Source organism: Corythoichthys intestinalis, chromosome 3, assembly GCF_030265065.1.
Source record: "Corythoichthys intestinalis isolate RoL2023-P3 chromosome 3, ASM3026506v1, whole genome shotgun sequence".
NCBI lineage: Eukaryota > Metazoa > Chordata > Actinopteri > Syngnathiformes > Syngnathidae > Corythoichthys > Corythoichthys intestinalis.
This window is the reverse complement of record NC_080397.1, coordinates 24,810,132-24,831,035: the sequence shown is the minus strand read 5'-3', so window position 1 is coordinate 24,831,035 and position 20,904 is coordinate 24,810,132. Positions and strand designations below refer to the sequence as shown.

At 42.1% G+C, this 20,904-nt stretch overlaps 2 protein-coding genes across 4 annotated transcripts in view; one reads left to right on the top strand and one right to left on the bottom strand.

Annotated features, from left to right (window-relative positions):
- Nucleotides 1-9,818, bottom strand: part of LOC130913245 (ral guanine nucleotide dissociation stimulator-like) — a 41,587-nt gene extending 31,769 nt beyond the window's left edge. Inside the window, exons 1-2 of one of the 3 annotated variants that reach the window (XM_057831702.1) lie at nt 9,670-9,815; nt 9,300-9,598 (exon numbers count right to left, since the gene is read on the bottom strand). Coding sequence is in view for 2 of the 3 variants with exons in the window: in XM_057831704.1 (XP_057687687.1) it covers nt 1,460-1,555 (96 nt within the window). In the remaining variant the exon portion in view is untranslated. Of the gene's footprint in view, nt 1-1,459 lie in introns of all 3 variants that reach the window. The other 2 variants (XM_057831704.1, XM_057831705.1) reach the window with 2 other exon arrangements.
- Nucleotides 9,819-12,969: 3,151 nt separating this feature from the next.
- Nucleotides 12,970-20,014, top strand: ptgesl (prostaglandin E synthase 2-like). Its single transcript, XM_057831233.1, has 7 exons — nt 12,970-13,296; nt 18,275-18,484; nt 18,565-18,620; nt 18,762-18,914; nt 19,042-19,242; nt 19,315-19,432; nt 19,509-20,014. Exons 1-7 carry the CDS (start codon nt 12,970-12,972, stop codon nt 19,647-19,649), a joined length of 1,206 nt encoding a protein of 401 aa, XP_057687216.1. The 3' UTR covers nt 19,650-20,014.
- Nucleotides 20,015-20,904: the final 890 nt, after the last annotated feature.

Sequence of the window (20,904 nt, the reverse complement as noted above, 5' to 3'; positions counted from 1 at the left end):
TGAAATAATCCACAGTTTCCAATTAACACATGAAACCATTCTCACTTTGTGAAAAAGCAGACAAAACAGCAGTATCGGCTGAGAGCGGCGGTTCAACACACTTGACCAGGAGTGGCAGTTCCTAGCACGAGTGGGATAGGCGGTCGCCCGGGGCGTGAAGTTGTTCAGGGCACACAAGGGGCGCGCGACTGAGTAATTTTATTGCCTGGAGCGTGAGTTATTCTACACACGAATAACCATTATAATGCACTGCAGCATGATTTGGGCAATTTAACCAATTTAATTTACTGACCCAGCAACTTTACCACAATTAACCATTTATTGCATTAATGAGACTTCCATCCTCTGTATGAGGATTGCCTAGTTATAGTCTGTAATAGCAGGTTATCAAATCACAGGTCATTCAAACTCTCAACATACTAAATAGTATAACTCGCAATAAATGAAATAACTGGAACAGTAACGCAAGAAAAAATAGCACAGAACATGGACGTTTGAATGTTATTTACATCTGTAGCACAGCAATGCATGCTGCAGCAGGTGGCAGCAGAGGCTTTCTTTCCCAATGGCCAAATGAAGCTTCTTGAAGCAATTAAGCTCAGCATACAATTGATTCAAAGATTCACGGACGTTCATCTGCTCCATGGAGCTATTAAGTGGTCTTGAAGTCCATGAGATCAATAGTGTTAGGAATTCTTGGCTTTTTGTTTAAGAAAATGATATGAATGTGCTTGAACAAAAGGCAACAAGTGCTATCGGGATAATTTGTTTTTCATTTTTATTCAGAGATAATAGCTTTCACACAGTGTTTGGCTTTAAACAGGTTCTTTTTTTTTTTCCTAAGTATTTCAGTAGCTTTAGATAATATACTTTCACAGCCGCAAATCCACAAAATGTGAGATGACTGATAGGCCTTGTGTTTCTCTATGTGCAACTGAAACAAAAATAAACATGTTTTAATTACTTTTTTTTTTTTTACCTGGCATACCAGGCTGCATCGTATTGTGCGTTTAAGTGTATCGTATCATCCCATCTTTAGCTATCACACCCTCCCGCTCAACCGATTATCTCAACGAGAACGTGAGTGATTTTCCGCTAGCACGCCTCGCCGTTCCTCTCGAAGGACGCTCACTCTAACAAAAACCTCTGTTCGCCCAGGACACCATTTAGGCCAGGACCGCCTCTGTTGACCAGACATGTACAAATTTCACACACAAGTTATCCTAACCTTAGGCCTGAATTGTAACATTTGACCCGGACTGAAGCCTTATTTTAAAAACCCTAACCCAGGCTTGAAGCCAAATTTAAAATCCCAACTTGAATGATAGCCACCACCTCTCCTCATCAAAATGTATTTGACGTTTTTAGTCATCAATGACAGCCCATAAGTCCACTGACACTTACCCTGACATTTCATCACATGTCTAACATGCATAAAGAGTGGTGGTGGCGCCCTCACCAGGTGGTCCAAAAGGTATATGGGCAGGTCTAAGGTGCCCATCATGGTGGCGGGCTGTTGCGCCAATGCTCGCAGCACATTGAAGCTCTCCTCCATGTTGTTTTTGCGTCAACCCCACCCTAGTCCTGGCCCACTGGTCCCGCTCGTCCAAGTGTTGCCTTCATCCTGCACTAGCGCAATCCACTTTTACGTCCACGCTGTCTCAGACGGTCAATGATAGATTGTTGGCGGCGGGCTTGGGGGTGAGGGGCTTTGCAGATCTGCGACTCCCCTCTTCCTCTCAGTCTACTTCCCTCTCATTCTCATCCTTCCTCTTCTTCCCACTCTCCTCTATTTCCTGCCTTCAAGCTCCTTTTTACAACCCTTTTTCACTTCCCTCTTCTCTCGTCATCCTCTTCTCATTCCATCAATCACGTTCCCTCCTCTCTTTATTCCATCCCTCTCTCCCTTACTTTTTCCCTCTCTCACCTCTTCCTCCCTCTTCCGTTAGCTTTCCCCAGTCATTTTCTCCCGTCACCCTCTTTTTTGCTCTCTCCCCCATCTATGTAGTTGCTTTCTACTCACCTTATCCCTTTTCACCACTCCCTTTTATATATCTCACCCTTTCTCATCGCACTGTTTTACTCTTTCTCAATCCCTCCCGATTACTCTTTTCTCCCTTCCTCCTTCTATTTTGCACTCTCTACTGTCCACTCTTTTCATTTCTCCCTTTCTCACGCTCTTCCCTTTCCCCTCTCGCTCCCTTTGTCTCTCAGTATCTTTCTCTCTTTCCTTGTATCTCACTCTTTGTTTTGTTCTTTCACACTCCCTTCAAGAGGTGGGTAGTAACGCGTTACATTTACTCTGTTAAATTTACTTAAGTAACTTTTGGACAAAAACGTACTCCTCACAGTACTTCTGCCACACCATACATTTTACCTTTACTTTAGTATATTTGTAAAGAAGAAACGGTACTCTTGATCCGCTACTTTGTGCTAAACTAAAGTCATTATATTTTTCCTCTTAACGCTACATCAGGGGTCCCCAACCGCCGGGCCGCGGACCGGCACCGGTCCATGGCGCATTTGCTACCGGGCCGCACAGAAATATCAAAATAATTGATTAACGACTGCATTCTGACCGAATTAACTTCGGCCTGTGCCCCTTAACACACCAAAATCCCTGTCTACTCTAGATATAATATGACAACTGGATAGAATGTCATCATCGAAATCCATGGGACTGCTAGCAGTACATCTTGTTTTTTATATCTATGTGTGCTCGTCCACGATAATAACGTATGATGTAGGCCGTAGGTCGGGGGCATCACATTTGTTCCCGGAAATAATTAGCCCCCACTCTAGCGAAGACGACTTAAAAACAGACGTCTTTGGACAAATTTTTTACGGGGAAAAGGGCATCTGAAGAGCCAGAAGATGAGCCTACATCCTCGAAGAAAACAAAATCATCTTTTAACAGACAATACCAAGAATCTTACCTAAAATATAGGTTTGTCGCAACAGGTGACTGTCAGGCGCCAAGTCCGCTCTGCATAATATGTAGCCCACGAACTGCGAAGGAGTGGATTCGTGACCCGTTTGTGAATAAACCGAGTGATTCGAGCATGTCTGTGCAACAGGAGGATCAGCTTGTAGAGATCGCAAATGACGGCGGCCATAAACATACATTTGACACAACAACTCTACCGAGGTTCTGGATTAATGTCATTCCGGAATATCCTGACATCGCTACGAGAGTACTGAAAACCTTGCTACAATTTCCAGCATCATATCTTTGTGAAGCGGGCTTCTCTGCAATGACAGCAACCAAGACAAAGTTACGGAGCAGACTAGACGTAAGGAACACTGTCTCACGGTCTCCAATCACACCAATATGGGACCATCTTGTCTCAACGAAACAAGCTCAGGCCTCCCACTGATTCAGCGGGTGAGTTATATTTTCCCTGCACTTAACTTTTGTTTTTAGCCCCGTCGTGTTATTTTATATTTGCTGTATTTTTCTGCCGCACATTGCCAGCCCGTGAAAAAAAGGCCCAAATCACACCGGTCCGTGGTGCAAAAAAGGTTGGGGACCCCTGCACTACAGATTAAATTTGACTTTATTTTTGCCAGCGCAGTGGCTCTATAAGTTTCCCCAATTAGACGTTGCAACAATAATCACGACTCCTTCTACCATTTCATTATTACGCTATCTTATTAGATGTAAAATAAGTCACATGACCACACACAAGATTTTTTCTTTAAAGCACCGTAAAAAATAACTTTCAAACTGCCGTCAACATGACTCAAAAGCACGGGTTCCAAGCTCTCTCTACGTTTTATTTAGCACGGATAGATCCCGAAAAAAACTGAGATATTATCATTTTCATTTCATGGTAGGAAATGTTTTCTTCACTAGAGGGCAGTCATGCTTTTTGGATGGGTGATGTTTCATTTCTGTAGATTTTCTAGAAGGAATTCGAGGATTTGTGTGTATTTTTGGTCTAGTGTGATCAAGTAACAGGTTATACCAGTGTTTTTCAACCTTTTTTGAGTCAAGGCACGTTTTTACATTGGAAAAAATCTCGGGGCACACCACAAACCAAAAATATACCAAAATTATTTTCTGTACAGTATATTTAATTATATAATAATTTCTCAGTATGTATACTTACTCAGTGTGAAACTTGAGCCTGTTTAGACGAACACAAAGATGATATCCTTATTCTTCAAAAGCTATTAGTCTTTCTCTGTTTTTATTTATTTTTTTTTTTTTATTTTTATAGCAGTTAGGCTTGAGAAAGCTCAGAATTATCAGACAGCAGGACTTGAGCAATGTCTTTAACCGCATCAGGGCTGAGCATCTCACAGACAATGGTTTTGCAGACAGGTAGTATTAATGTCTCTGTTACAGTGTGGGACTTTTTGGATTTAGCAACAAGGTAACTGTCTTTGAGGGCTTTCTCATTTACCTTTGTAGTTATTCTGAAAAACGTCTGTGTTTTCACAAACGCGAACAAAATAGTCCATCGAATTGTTTTAAAGCAACAGGTTTTTCGTTTGAAGATGACGTTTAAGCTTGCTTGACACCATGGCGCGATTGGATAGCTGCTTGAGTCGCATTCAAGAACTGTTCGGATTTCTAGCTATTAGCCACCTTGCAGTCCTCAACAATGTGTTGGAATAAAACACAGGGGGAGGATTGACGGTCGTCACATACGGATAAAATACGAAGGACACTTTCGAGTATATTGACACATGACGTGTCTAACCAAATGATGTGCAGCAGACATGCTAGGCTCCACATTGTCGCGGACAGCAAGGTCGCTGATGGCTAGAAATCCGAGCAGTTCTTGAACGCAACATGAGCAATACCTCACTCATCTGCACACGACCGAGAACTTTCTACCTACTCCTTTCTTCCTTCCGTCCTACTGCAACTCTGCTCGAAGACGTAAAAAAAAAAAAACAACAACAACAACAACAAAAAACACATTGGATAATTTCTCGCGGCACACCTGACAATCTCTCGCGGCACACCGGTTGAAAAACGCTGGGTTATACAACAGTATAATAATAACAGTTCATAGAGATGATGTTGTGCTTAAAAAAGATAAAAACAATAGTTTAAAACAATATCAAACATTGTAAGTAGTTACAATATTACTCATTACGTGAGTGTACTTTTCAAAAAATACTTTATTTGAGAAAATTTTATGGATGATCACTTTTACATGAATAATATTATTTTGAAGTAATGCTTCTCTTATTTAAATAATATTTTTGGATATTCTACCCACTTCTGCACCCTGCCCTCCTTCTTTCTTGCTCTCCTTTTCTATTCCTCAATCCCCATTTCTTATTTTCTTTTCCTCTGCCTCCCTTTCACACTGTCAGACACCTGCTGGAATGTTGTGCTCTCACAAAAGTGTCTTCGGTGTTGCCATGGCACCAAAGCAGTGATAGTGGAGTGGTCTGCTTCCTGTTTACATGCAGCACCATGGAAGTAATAGACGTAACGTCACGGCTATTTTTAACCCATCATGAAAATTGGGATTATTTTTACATTTTAAAGCATCGTCCAAGTGTAAAAATGAGTTTAAAACAATGTAGTTACTAAATTTAGTTTATTTTTCACCTTGCTGTAGTGTGGGAAGTAGTAGTAAAAGCAGGCCTTTGTGCACCTAAATAATCAAAATGACTGACACCCTATTTTACACCTAAATTACTTTCCCGATGCCTGGGTTTCAACAATCAGTTTTGAGTTAACGTTTCAAAGTAACAATTAAGGTAATGTTTCAAACTCTGATATGCAAGTTTTTTTTACACCCACTGATCTGATGGATGCGATTGGTCGCCAGCCATCCCACCCTTTGCTTTCACTTGGCAGCGAATGCCGGCGGTGGGCGGCCATGTTTGACGCCAGCGCGCAGTGAACAAAGCGGCCATTGAACTACCATTCATGTGCTAATGATGATAGCCACATAGCCGAGGATGTCCCGCACATGAATGCTGTCGTCATGGCAACAAGGAGCCGCAGGAACCACATCCTGTGCGCTCACTGACAGGCCAATGGCGACAGTGCAAATGCCATCGCAACTTTTTACACCAATGCAGCCAATCACAAAGGCTGAATATAGTGCAAGTCAAGTCGGCCCAGGTACCAATGAATTGTCTTAATTTTAGTTTTATTTAAATGTTTTTATGTTGATCTACCTTATTGTTTATTACAGCAAACCTTTTACATTTTTTATATAGATAGATAGATAGATAGATAGATAGATAGATAGATAGATAGATAGATAGATAGATAGATAGATAGATAGATAGATAGATAGATAGATAGATAGATAGATAGATAGATAGATAGATAGATAGATAGATAGATAGATAGATAGATAGATAGATAGATAGATAGATATACATAAACATATGAAAATGTGACTCATGAGGACTACTCTGCTATTACTGGTCTCATTCACTAACTCAAATTTTATAGTCTCCTAGCTTTATTGCAACATGTTTCTAGGGTCTGACCCCTGAGCTAACGAAGGGACAATGCTTAAGTGACTAGCTCCATCTAGTGTTTAAAATGAGAAGTGCAACTGAATGCTGGCTGAACTTAAGCTTCTTGTGATAGGTCATATTCAATATTTTCATAATTTGCTAAAGGCCAATAAAAAACTGAGCCATTGGGCAACCGCTGGTTGGCCGGCTATAGTTTGACCTAGGATGATGCCAAACAGAACATATTTTCATTGACTATCGTAACCACTAAATAGGAGGAGACGACCTACAAATCACGCCACCATGTTGGGGTCTCTGACTCTCTTTGCGAGCGGCCAGCTCCCAAAGCCTTTTTGTTACTTTTTTTTTTTTTTTTTTTTTTACAGGCTGAACACCCGTCAAGGCAAAGCTCATGTTGTTGTTGATGTATACACTTTGATTTTTTAAAAATTATTTGTGGATGGATCACAATTCATTTTGGTAGGTATATTCTGATGATTTATATGCATATATCCTTGAAGCCTGAATTTTTGGATCAGAGCTGATTAATTATTTGCAGACCCATTGTTGCCTGTTGTTTAGGAGTTAGCTAGTAGAAGGCATGCGCTCTCTTCATCCCAGCCTTCAGCCTGTAGTGGCCACAAGTGTTTGTTTATTCGCAGAAAACTTTCATCAAACCTTTTTTCTATTGCTATTGATCAAGTGGCTATTTACACGCAACTTGGATGATACAGGAGGATTTTAATGAGTACTGCTACTAGATATGTGCCGATTACCGGTTTCAAGGTAGTGTATACTGTGGTCAAGGGTTCAACACCGCAAAAATTTTCTGTCATACCATCCCTAAGGTATTAGCTATTTTTTAATGTCCCAAAACTGCATGGAGAAATCCCTCGCTTGCAGCAGTAAGGCTCAACCCTCCCCCACCAGTTGTTACTCAGTGTCATTAAGTCTAGTTAGGGCTACACGGTGGCTGAAGGAGGTGAAACTCCTGAACTTTTTCCCACCATGAAAGAAAATGAAATCGTTGGTATGGGAATACTTCGGCTACAGAAAAGTTACAGACGGCCGCGGCTTGGAGGAGGAGGGGCCAACCGACATGTAAAACATGTTTGCGGTGGGTGACTGCCGAGGAGGCAATACCTCCAATATGATTTCGCATTTATTCAAAATTAAAGGTTAGTAAACACTGCCATGAACGTTTCCCACCAGTTACGAGAGTTAACTCCAGCGTGTATAGTGTGTCTAGTGGTGGTGAAACGCTTTTTCCCCTCTGGCAAGTGTCTGTGTTGAGAAAGAGTGTGTATAATGTAGACATGATGCGAGTCATACATACTTGCTTTTTAAGGAAAATAATTCAGTTATTTTGTTCTGATGGTAATAATCTTGAGCTGTGGCTGTGGGTTTGGGCTGACCTAAATGAATGCATTTATTTTAATTTTAGTTTGAATATATTGTTATTTTTTTAATTTATTTTAACTTAATTTTATACTTATGTTCCAATTTGCTAATGTTTTGAATAATAAAAATCCTGTTTAATGGGAAAAAACAAGTTTTTTTTCTTCTTTTAAACCCAGATATCCCAAGTGAACCATTTTAGAGCCGTAATTGCAATACCGTGATACCGTGATATTTTGGCTTAAGGTTATCATACCATCAAAATATCATACGGGCACATGCCTAATTGCTACGCGTCACTCCTGAATGTGGAAAGAACATGCTGCTTTCACGTGAGCACCCACCAGGTTTTTTTTTTTTTTTTTTTTTTACAGAACAACCCGACAATTCGCTAACCACATGCATGCTGAACTATGGAAAGATAGCCCAACGGATCATGACTCAAAGATGACCATTTAAACCATAAATTATTGTCACCAATTGCTGGCTCCTTGTGGAAATATTACATACAAAAATCCAGATCAGCTTTGATGGTCTGAAAAAGATTTATGACTGGTGTCACCATGTTTCATTATGGTGATGTAGTGTAAACCGCTTTGAGAGCCTTGAAAGGTGGAAAAGCGCTATACAAGTATAACACCATTTACCATATACTGTACATTTCCCAATTCTGTAAGAAAAACAAAAGACCAACAAATTCCATATCCACAGTTTAAGGACTAAAAATTGAAAATTTCTCAACATATTTCCTCATTCTTTTCTGTTTCATCCATTTCTCAGGAAATCCCTTCTCTATTTTGTTTCAGTTGAATACACTGTGTCCACCAATAAACTCACACTGAAATTCCAGGGATTATCCAAGTAAATGCCTCAAATTCAAAACGAGAAATTACCCGAACCATTTGTCATAGTTTATTGCAAAATTATATCAACATGTTTTCCACGTTTGGTCACGTGACGTCTATAATCTTCCACAGAGATTGATGTATTATTCTGTTTGTTATACCATTAAATAAATATTACGCAATTTCACTGTAATATTAAACTATATTACCCACAATTACAAAACAGCTTTTGATAAAACATTTTAGGGGTCTAATCCACGAATGGGAAATATAAACGAGAAGAAATCAAAGTACCGTGTTTGGATTAGTGGGACACATATAACGTATTGTTTATTTATGTATTAACAACCAACAACCCCTTCAATTGGATATTACTGCGTTATTTTTTTTGCAATGTAGAAGACTCAATCCACACAACACATTAGTTTAGGTGAAAAACGTTGCACAAAATTCGTTTGGACAACAAATTTGGACAACGATAACGTAATTTGAAATATAATCTATAAATGGACCATCTCAGCGGTCACAGGTTATGCTAATTAGCCCAATTAGCAGCATGCAAATGAGCGCTCGGTGCAGGTGTGCTTCTAAGGACAGAATGTCCCACTTTACCTGTTTTTCCAGCATGATCATTCTCTCGCTGTCATGACCTTCATGAGCGTGATGAGGTGCACCGAAGTCGACCAGTCGTCAGTCGCTCCCCTCGGTTAGCATCCTCTTCGAGAGAATAAGGAAAAAAAGACGAAGAGGGGGTTTCAAAAGAGAAAACGAGCTTGTTAACTTAGCCGTGCTGCTAATCGACAGCTACGGTCTAGAAATGTTCTCGTCGCCGCCAGCATGTCTCCACATGGCGGGGGGAGAAAAGCACCGAAACGGGGCGGATGGTGGGGGTGACAGAGGCAGCCGTGGAGCTAAAGAGATAGCTTGACGTTAGCTGGCTAGGCGGCTAAATGCGAGCGATATTGTTTATTTGTCTCCTCACGATGTCATCCGAAAACAACGCGACGTCGTCGGCTGGGATGAGAAGAAATTGTCCGTTTCTCCACACCAGACTTCCATCACGACCGTCGTTGTCATCATCCCCCGCTCGAGCAGTCGCCCCGACTGGATGCGGCGGTGCCACCGCGACCGTGGATGCTTTAATGGATGCTGGGGAGGGCGGAGGCGAATCTCTGCTTTCGCGACCGGGGGTCCGCCCTTTACGATGTTCGTGAACATCGCACACTTGAAACGAAAACAGACCATTTGGAAAGTTGTGGAAAATCCCGGGGGCCTTGAACGAACCGCGGTTATTCTAGCGACTGTAGTTCTTTGTCGCGTGCCTATCTATTGCTCTCACAATAGTGATGGGCAAAATTATACAACAGGCTTCAAAGCTTGTGTCGAGCAAAAGTGGAGTGTAAAATGAAGTTTCGTGGCGAGGCCTGTATTGGTGAGGAAGATCTCACACGATATCAACTTGTGCTGGTCAGCTAGAACCAGTCTTCACTGACATCTTCAACCTTTCAGTGTACAAGCCATCATCCCAGCCAGTGGCGGTTCTAGGATTTCTCTGAAACAGGGGCCACATGCAACCCATAGGGGCCAAGTGTCGCTGCAATCTTTGTTCAGTGTTTGTTTTGGTCAACAAGGCAATATGCAAATTATTCTGCATGTGGCTGTGAAAACATCTTATGAACCAGTAAAGCAGGGTTCTCTAAATCCGGACCTCGGTGCCAATTTTCCTGTCGTGTTTTCCATGTCTCCCTCCTCCAACACACCTGAATCAAAATAATCAGGATCATTATCAGGCTTCTGGAGAGGTTGCTGATGAAATAATCATTTGATTCAGGTGCGTTAGGGGAGAGAGACGTGGAAAATACGAAAGGAAAAGTGGCACCGAGGTCCGGATTTAGTGAACCCTGCATTAAAGTTTGTAATTGTAACAATTTGTATTCATACTGTGTGCAAGTAAGGGTCAAAACACACGGGAGGCGACATCACTCGCATTCAATGCATTTTCTATGGAATGAGTGTGACGAGGTGTGAAATGTATAGCCCATGAGTAATGACTCACAGCCAGAGAGCGATGTGTGTCGCTTGCCGCTGCAATCGCATCGCACCACATGTGTTGGCTTTCAGCTCAACGGCGATGACTTTCACATTTCGCCATCACCTATTGCCTGCCTCCCATGTTTTACCCCTAAGGATACAATACATGGAAAAATAATTTCCATCACTTTTTTGAAAAGCAATTTTAAACACAAAAAGCTGCATTAATATTTAATGTACTCTAGAATAGACCTTAATGATATTGGAAAAAACCATCATTGCGATTTTTTTTTCTTTGGGGTTGTAATACATTGAGATATTAAAATTGGAAGAATTTTCACCAGATAACTTGAATAGCTTTTTGGGTTAGGCCTGAATGATATTATATTTTGGAAAAAATTGACATTGCTCCACACTTTTTGCATTGGTTGCACTGTTGCATCTAACTTTTTTCTTAACCCTTTACTGACGGATGTGTCAGCGGCGACACATTCACGCATGCGTACTTTGAACTACTGTAACTCCTACATCACAGGTGTCAAACCGATTCCAGAAAGGGCCTAGTGGGTGCTGGATTTTGTTCCAACCGATAACGCGCAAAGAGTTTAACCAAAGAACTTCCTGCTGAAACAAGCAGCACCTGACAAAGTTTAACTGATTACACATGTAAAATATCTAATTGGTGAAAAGGTGTCCTCTTCATTGGTTGGAAAGCAAACCTGCACCCACTAGGCCCTTTCTGGAACCGGTTTGACACCTGTGTCCTACATGGTTTGTGCTTTCAAAAAAATTTCAATGGTTCCTGAAAGCTGAGAGGTTTTTTATCGACACCTTTATGTTGTGTGAATTGCCTTACACCACTGACAATAATATTGTTCTGTTTCAACAATCTATGCTTTACCACCTTATGCCCTGTCTTTCTTATATATTATATCCTCTGGTTGTCTTCCAGGGCGGCACGGTGGCTGAGTGGTTAGCACGTCTGCCTCACAGTTCTAAGATCAAGGGTTCAATCCTGGGCTTCGGCCTTCCTGTGTGGAGTTTGCATGTTCTCCCCGTGCCTGCGTGGGTTTCCTCCGGGAACTCCGGTTTCCTCCCACATCCCAGAAACATGCATGGTAGGCTGATTGAACACTCTAAATTGTCCGTAGGTATGAGTGTGCGCGTGAATGGTTGTATGTCTCCTTGTGCCCTGCAATTGGCTGGCAACCAGTTCAGGGTGTCCCCTGCCTACTGCCCCGAGTTAGCTGGGATAGGCTCCAGCACCTCCGCGACCCTCGTGAGGAAAAGCGGCATGGAAAATGAATGAATGAATGAATGGTTGTCTTCCGTCTCTGACAGTTCTTGGGCAATTTACATAACTATTTCTGGGTATCCCAAATGCTACTCAGTGACAGCCAATGAACACTTTTAATTTTTTTCATTAATAATAAATCTTAATTCTGTAATTTATTTACACTTCCCCCTCACTAAAGTTGTTTTTTTTTTCACAACAGAAAAGGTAACAACAGTGGCAGTCAGATACCATTTTAATTTATTTCAGGTCATTCATTGTCAGACAGATAGCACGACAAAAAGCAAAGCTAAAAATTAAGTAAAAATATCAAAATGGCTTACCTCTTCGTCCTCTGTAGGACCATGGCCTCCAACAAATTGTTTACTACATATGAAATGTGAATGACTTCACCTTGCTGGTGTTAATCTGGTCTTTTGGATGTCCGCGCAAGTTAAGCCATTCTTCACATTTTTTGGCTTTGGGAAACATATGATGAAAACATCCTTCATATCGTGTAATGTCCAGAGTCGTTTCTACAAGATCCATAGCACCAGTGTTTACTCGGCATGTTTTTTTTGAAAGATTACCGGCAGAACACAAGCAGTAATAACCTGGATTGTATGCTTGGGGGTGTCTATGTTGACCCACTTCCGGGTTACGATGGTGACGTCACGGTCTACAAATAGCATTTGTGCGGTACGCTATTCAAACCACTTGCAAAAATGTGGCAGATTTTAACAGAACACAAGGGTTAATATTACTTTTTCAATTATGTATTATTAATTTGTGTGCTTAGTACATTTCATGGGAATTCATTCAACTAGTTAAGAATAATTACTTAATCATCTGCCTAAATATCCCTGAACTTTAGTTTAAAAATTCGTAAATGTACTTATAACGTTAAAAGTAGCAGTGCCTCGCCTGGCAGACTAGACCCTGGGAAAAGTGAAACCCAGTGAAAAGATTGCTGACACTATGCATTGTGGGACTTTACGTAAACCCAACATGGCGGCCGCCTGCGCCAGATCGTTGGTAAAGGTCGGTTGCGCGATTATGGAGAGTACGGCACTACGGCGACCCGGCAACGGCGCTCGCCTGCCTGGGAACGCCGACTCCCAAGTGTCCCGGAGGTTCTACTACGGAGGCGGGACGGGATCCCGCGCCGGATTACTGTGGTCTGTGCGGGCAGGAGGAAGCCGAGCACTGGGCTGCGCCTTCCTGTTCGGCGCTGGTGTGGGGCTCTACCACACCGTTAAATTCTACTGGGCTAAGCAGCAACACTTGGCACAGGAGCAAACTCAGGTGAGAGGCTTGGTTCCAGGCGAAATGAAGGCGTATTCCACCTCCACTGGATAACATTAACTTAGTTTATAAACTTGATTTCTTAGTCACCAAAAGTCTGATACAAAGAAGCAATTGACCGACAACATAACTCCTGAATGTCATTTCGTGATTTTATTTGCAGCAAATGAAAATTACCCCAAAAGGTGCGATAGCTTTTATATTAATGATGCCACCTTGATATTGTAATAGCAAATGCTTTCTTTGTGTCACGTTCCGCTGCTTGGACACGGAGAATAATAAATCTGAGTGTTTTTAAAGGCTGAAACGGTTTTAATCTGCCACTTGGTTGTTCGGCTTACTCAGAGAATGAGGCTGGACAGCAAAAGGTGGGACAAAGAGAATAAAGGGAATAGTAATACAAAATATCATTACAGTGCCTTGCAAAAGTATTCGGCCCCCTTGAATCTTGCAACCTTTCGCGACATTTCAGGCTTCAAACATAAAGATATGAAATTTAATTTTTTTGTCAAGAATCAACAACAAGTGGGACACAATCGTGAAGTGGAACAACATTTATTGGATAATTTAAACGTTTTTAACAAATAAAAAACTGAAAAGTGGGGCGTGCAATATTATTCGGCCCCTTTACTTTCAGTGCAGCAAACTCACTTCAGAAGTTCAGTGAGGATCTCTAAATGATCCAATGTTGTCCTAAATGACCGATGATGATAAATAGAATCCACCTGTGTGTAATCAAGTCTCCGTATAAATGCACCTGCTCTGTGATAGTCTCAGGGTTCTGTTTAAAGTGCAGAGAGCATTATGAAAACCAAGGAACACACCAGGCAGGTCCGAGATACTGTAGTGGAGAAGTTTAAAGCTGGATTTGGATACAAAAAGATTTCCCAAGCATTAAACATCTCAAGGAGCACTGTGCAAGCCATCATATTGAAATGGAAGGAGCATCAGACCACTGCAAATCTACCAAGACCCGGCCGTCCTTCCAAACTTTCTTCTCAAACAAGGAGAAAACTGATCAGAGATGCAGCCAAGAGGCCCATGATCACTCTGGATGAACTGCAGAGATCTACAGCTGAGGTGGGAGAGTCTGTCCGTAGGACAACAATCAGTCGTACACTGCACAAATCTGGCCTTTATGGAAGAGTGGCAAGAAGAAAGCCATTTCTCAAAGATATCCATAAAAAGTCTCGTTTAAAGTTTGCCACAAGCCACCTGGGAGACACACCAAACATGTGGAAGAAGGTGCTCTGGTCAGATGAAACCAAAATTGAACTTTTTGGCCACAATGCAAAATGATATGTTTGGCGTAAAAGCAACACAGCTCATCACCCTGAACACACCATCCCCACTGTCAAACATGGTGGTGGCAGCATCATGGTTTGGGCCTGCTTTTCTTCAGCAGGGACAGGGAAGATGGTTAAAATTGACGGGAAGATGGATGCAGCCAAATACAGGAACATTCTGGAAGAAAACCTGTTGGTATCTGCACAAGACCTGAGACTGGGACGGAGATTTATCTTCCAACAGGACAATGATCCAAAACATAAAGCCAAATCTACAATGGAATGGTTCAAAAATAAACGTATCCAGGTGTTAGAATGGCCAAGTCAAAGTCCAGACCTGAATCCAATCGAGAATCAGTGGAAAGAGCTGAAGACTGCTGTTCACAAACACTCTCCATCCAACCTCACTGAGCTCGAGCTGTTTTGCAAGGAAGAATGGGCAAGAATGTCAGTCTCTCGATGTGCAAAACTGATAGAAACATACCCCAAGCGACTTGCAGCTGTAATTGGAGCAAAAGGTGGCGCTACCTTATGTAAGTAGCATTGTTGTCTCGATATGACCACTCTTACCAAGGGGCACCATTTGAGGAAGGGAGACTGTAAATGAAGGATAAGAAAAAGGAAGATAGGTCGGATAAGAATGTGATCGTGGAAGGTGAGCACGCAAGCAATGTCATTAATGTGTTGTGGAGAACCCAGTATTCAGACATATCACCCATGATGAGTCCAGTATGAATGAGTCCACTTATCCTAGCACAACCAGTTTTGTATATCAGTATGTGTCTAGTTGCATTCAGTCATTCGTGTGCCCACACTAATGTGTGTGTTAGTCGTGCGGAGAGTGAAACTGTTGCGTCGGAGCCTTCAAACAGGCCTGACACTGCCCCTGCTATCTCAGGGGAACAAGCACATCGCCTCCCATTTAACACGCCCCACAACCATAGTTAGGTCGATGCTTTCAACAAAGCTAGTAGAAGAAGAAGGAGCCAATAGCATGTCCCAGCATTGGAAAGATGATGAGACCTGCCAGCTCCTTTCCATCCGTGGAGAAAGGAGGCTTCCATGTTGCTCTGCATTGTTTACTTCCTTGAACTGAATGAATTCGGTCGTACTTGTCGACGGGCATCTTAGCGTGGTGATGTCACATAACCTTATGCACAGCTGAGGAGGGGTTGGGGGTTTGACGGGTGGGGGGAAAAAAAAAAAAAAAAAGGCACGGCTTTTTTTTGTCAATGGGAAAGGTGCCAAATGCCAATTGCTAGTGGGTTGCATCGGCTTAGAAAAAACGCGCGTTGACCCACTAGTTTCAGTGGGAAAGGGGCAATAGTGGATAAAGCACCATAGGACCCAGTGCAGTCCCCCAGCCTCCATCCAGCCTTCTGGACTATATATTTTTGGAATTGTGTATTGTAATTAGGGGTATGACAAAATATCGATATGGTGATATATCGTGATACTTTGTATCCCAAAAGGTTATCAATGCACAACGCCCAATCCATTTAGACTGGGGGTTTTCAGGGCATTTACAGGCCACTTGCAGTTCATTTTAGGGCATTTATAGGTAATTTCCTGTTGAGAGTGAATCACTGCCTATTCAGAAGCTTGTTTTTCTGTTTATTAGTTGCCGGTCGGAAAATCATTCTAGGATATTCTACAAATGTATCAATAATCGTTGTATCGCCATTAGGGATGTCCCGATCCAGGTTTTTGCACTTCCGATCCAATACCGATATTGTTTTGCACTTTGGATCCGATAACGATATTGGCCGATACCGATACAGGCCTATCTGAGCATGTATTAAAGTTATTTTGCCTCCTTACTTAGTTGTCAGACTCATGTTGAAAAGGGTTTTAGTACTCTTGATAACAACTAGCCAGCTGAAATAGGTGAGTTTGAATAACACACAATGGTTGGTAACAAGAAACTGACATGTTTATTCAGTGACAAACACAAAACATTATAAATAACAAACAGAAATGGCATAGTCAGTCAGTAAAACATGCAAATAATATTGTAAACTGTCTTAAAAAAGCAAAAAACACAAACAACCTCAGTGGAAAATCCCACAAACCCCCCAAGCTATTAGATGCTTTTAACATTTTAAAACAGTAAATAAAATACTCAAGTCCACATTCTGTATCAGCAGCTTTAAACTACATTCAATTCATTTACTTTTGCGAATCAACTGTCAAAGTTATTAAAATTGCTCCCGTAATTCCATAATTTCCCTTCTGTCTACTTTCGACATGTGGAAGTTTTAAAACTGTTTTGAAGATACATTCAAGTCAAGCTTTTGCCAATTTAGGAGTATTTTAGATAAAAAGTTAATTAGGTTCACTTGGAAGGTTCACAACAGCCTACTAGGGAGGTCTTCTCTTTTAAGATGGCAGCTGTTTTTTAACGCATCTAGTTTTCCATACTTCAGTGTTGGTAACGCAGTCGAGTCTGTCGTTTTGCATCTAGTTCTATATACATATGATATCTATCATCTCCAGTAAAACGACGATGACGTAGTTTGTAGTGGCTGTCAGCAGCAGTCAGGTATTCTTGTGTTTTTTATCCAGCGGCATGAGTTGAGCTAAAGCCGTGAGTTGAGCATTGGCATTACCCGGGTCTATGACAAGCATGATGTTTACTTTCGGGACGCAATGCGGTCAGTTTGTCATTGCGTCCCGAAGACCGCGCTGTGTATTAGTTCCGCTTTACTTGACATATTTCAATAATCGGAATTTGTATGTTTGTGAATCGTTCTCGAATCTTCCACGGCCGAATCGCTCAAGGATGTAATGACGGCTGGGCATGTTGTACCTTGGTTCTAAGTGTTGCATGGTGCGTCTTTATTCACGAGAGATAATGGCTCGTCATCCAGAATGAATTCTTCAGCAATGACTTGTTATTCCCTGGGCTTTGGGATTGTCGAGTGCCAGTTTGTCACGCATAGCAAAAGTTTCTGCCAGTGTTAGTTGCGTATGACCTTTCTTTTTGTCTTCCGTTTTCTTAACATACTCCTTATATTGTTTGTCGTGGTATTTCGCTAAATGCTTGATTAGGTTGGTTGTATTAAAACTTCTTACAGCTTTACCACCACGCTTGACTTTATTGTGGCATATGTTGCACTCTGCTTCTTCGTCTTTATCGTCCTTTAAGGTGAAATGATCCCACACAGCTGACATTTTTACCGATAAGTCTCTCGGTAAATTGGCAGACGGTAATGTAGTTTGTTGAAGATGTGCCGTAAAATGCGGACCGGATTTCAGGGAAACTGAAGCAAAAACTGGAATGGATTATGTAAATCGGTGCGCTGGGAAACCCAGACTGGAATTTCAAAAAAAAAAAAAAAAAAAAACTGGATCGTAAGTCTGGATCGGAATTTTTTTGTGTCGGCCGATCCGATACCAATGTGCATTTTTTTGCCCATATCGGCGTTCGATCCGATCCAAATATCGGATCGGGACATCTCTAATCGCCATATCGTCAGATCATCGTTATCGTGAGCTTTGTATCGCGTATCGTATCGTGAGGTACCAAGAGGTTCCCACTCCTAATTTTAATATTGTAATTAATCATTCTTACAATTAATTGATATTTTTCAATACAAGCGCATGGGATGTACCAAAAGTGATGGCTCCTAATGTCCCAGTGTCATCTTCTTGTCAAATAGAAATAATGCGTGCTGTCTTCTTTGCCTCAGGCGCCCACTAAGGGAGGTCCTTCGCCGTCAGCATTCCCATCCCTGACCCTGTACCAGTATCAAACATGCCCGTTCTGCAGCAAAGTCCGAGCCTTTCTAGACTACCATGGCCTGGACTACCAAGTGGTGGAGGTGAACCCAGTCATGCGAGGCGAGATCAAATGGTCAACTTATAGAAAGGTTCCTATCTTAATGGTGGATGAGAACATGGTACGCTAACGCTGACCGGCACACATCTTCACTGAGGGCTCTGTGTGGATATGTGACGTCCTCTTTTTTTGTTGTTGCAGCAACTAAACGACTCCTCTGTCATCATAAGTTCACTGAAAACCTACTTAGTCAGCAAGTAAGCACTGTTAGGTGAAGAACTACCGTGAAACCACGTTGATAATCATTAGGATTAAAAGAGGGGGGAAAAAAGTGGTTTATCATCTGAAAAATACAGTACTTGAATAATATATGGAACTACATTAAAAATCTTTGCTAGGGGTTCCAGTTTGTCTGACATTTTGCGCTGCTACCCTGAGATGAAGTCTGTCAACGAAAGGGGCAAGGAGGTGACGGAATACAACAACAAGTATTGGCTCATGCTCAGTGAGGGTGACACGGCCGCGGTCTACCCCGACAAAGGCATGCAGAAGTAAGCAGTGTGTGTCTATTACCTATTTTGACCATTCTTCATCACCCCTAGTTGAAATGGATTGGAGGTCTATCACTGTCAATGGCAGCCAATATTAAATGCATGATGGTGTGTATTTGGCTTTTAGGGAGGAGATGAAGTGGCGACAGTGGGCGGATGACTGGCTCGTGCATCTCATCTCGCCTAACGTGTACCGCAGCACCGGAGAGGCCTTGGCGTCCTTCGATTACATTGTGCGCGAGGGCAAGTTCGGCACCCTGGAGGGCTTCTTCGCCAAGTACGTCGGCGCCGCTGCCATGTTTATCATCGCCAAGCGTCTCAAAAGCAGGTAAGTACTTCACTCGGGACCACGGGAACCGTCACTTACTTCTCGCGCTTGTGCTCCTTTTTTTTTTTCCAGGCACAATCTTCAGGACGACGTGCGTCAGGACCTGTACAAGGCCGTCAATGACTGGGTGGCGGCCATTGGCAAGAAGCGCAAGTTCATGGGCGGAGAGCGGCCCAACTTGGCAGACCTGGTGAGGAAACACGGTAAAAATCTGCGATGTAGACACCATATTGACACCATATTTGCCGCTCGCTGGATCAAATCAGGCGGTGTTTGGCGTCCTGCGTGTGATGGAGGGCCTGGAGGCCTTCGATGACATGATGGCCAACACCAAAGTAAAGTCGTGGTACCGCCGCATGGAGATGGCCACGCGCAACCATCAGGGACGCTCACAGTTGTCACGGTAACCACATTGTTCACCAAATGGAAGCTGCTTTGCAGAGGACATGGGGGAGCTAACGGAGCAAATTGTCTTTCTCCGGAAAATTGCATGGTCAACATTCAATGCAGTTGAAGGTGGATTTTTACACATTATGTCAAAGTTTCATTTGAGTTCCTTAATGAGTCCCCAAATACATTAAAAAAAAAAGGACAATTTATCTTTGTGTTGCGCTTCCACGATGCAGGAAGGTGATGCTGCCGTTAGAAGGCGCTCTTGAGGTGACGTGCGTCTGAAATTGAAAATATGTTGAAACGGTTATTACTAACTAAAATGGACTTGAAATGTAGATGTGCGTACTGGTAAAAAGCATCAATAAATAAAAGAATGTGATTTCCTGCGTTCTTATTTAATATCATCAATATGTAAACTTGAGCTGTCATAACTGAACTGTTATACGTAAATCTATTGATAATCGATTTCAAATGCACCATATACTGTAACTGTTTGCACCGTGGTTCAATGACAACTATTCTAAGCTTGTCAGACTTACAAAAAGATGTTTTTTAATAACTTTGTCCATTTAATACAATGTACTGTACAGTAGTTGTTTGGCCTTTACGGCCTTGGGATTCTGTATGTACATGTGCGTAGTTTTATTTCACTCTGGAAGCAAGCCTTCTCTATGACTTCCTACCTACAAATTACTTAAGATATTCACTCATTTGACGCCAACACTCAGCCTGTCCGTGGAATTCATCGTCTTACATGTGTCAGGAGACCACACAGGAGATGCGTGGGGGGTGCTAAAGTCGATCAGACGCCGCCGCCAACGTTTGGCGACAAACAAGCCGGCGGAAGTGCCTCTCAACCAGGTAAATGGAGGAAAGCGTTCCGGGATGGAGATCGGGGGACTGAAAAAGACAGGAACTGGTTGTGTGGCAAACGTTTTGCACATGTGATGTCACACAATGCACAATTTCAAATCCTAGCGTCTGCAGGTGGATGTAACTTCCAAATGCAATGATTAAATAAAAACGCTTGGATGAGTGCATGAGACAGTTCAAAATATTGGAAACTGAGTAAAGTGCCTCTAATCCCTTTTTCAAATTTCAGATTTTTCCAACCCTGCCTAGCCAATGTTAGCTGTCTTGTCCATGTCTTAAGAAAGTTCAATGTTTTGTCATGACACAAGTGTAACGTAACAAAAGCAGTTGATTTTTTGCATAACAAAATGCATTTTTCCCCCTAACAACTTCACGTAAAATAAGTCAAATTGAGCA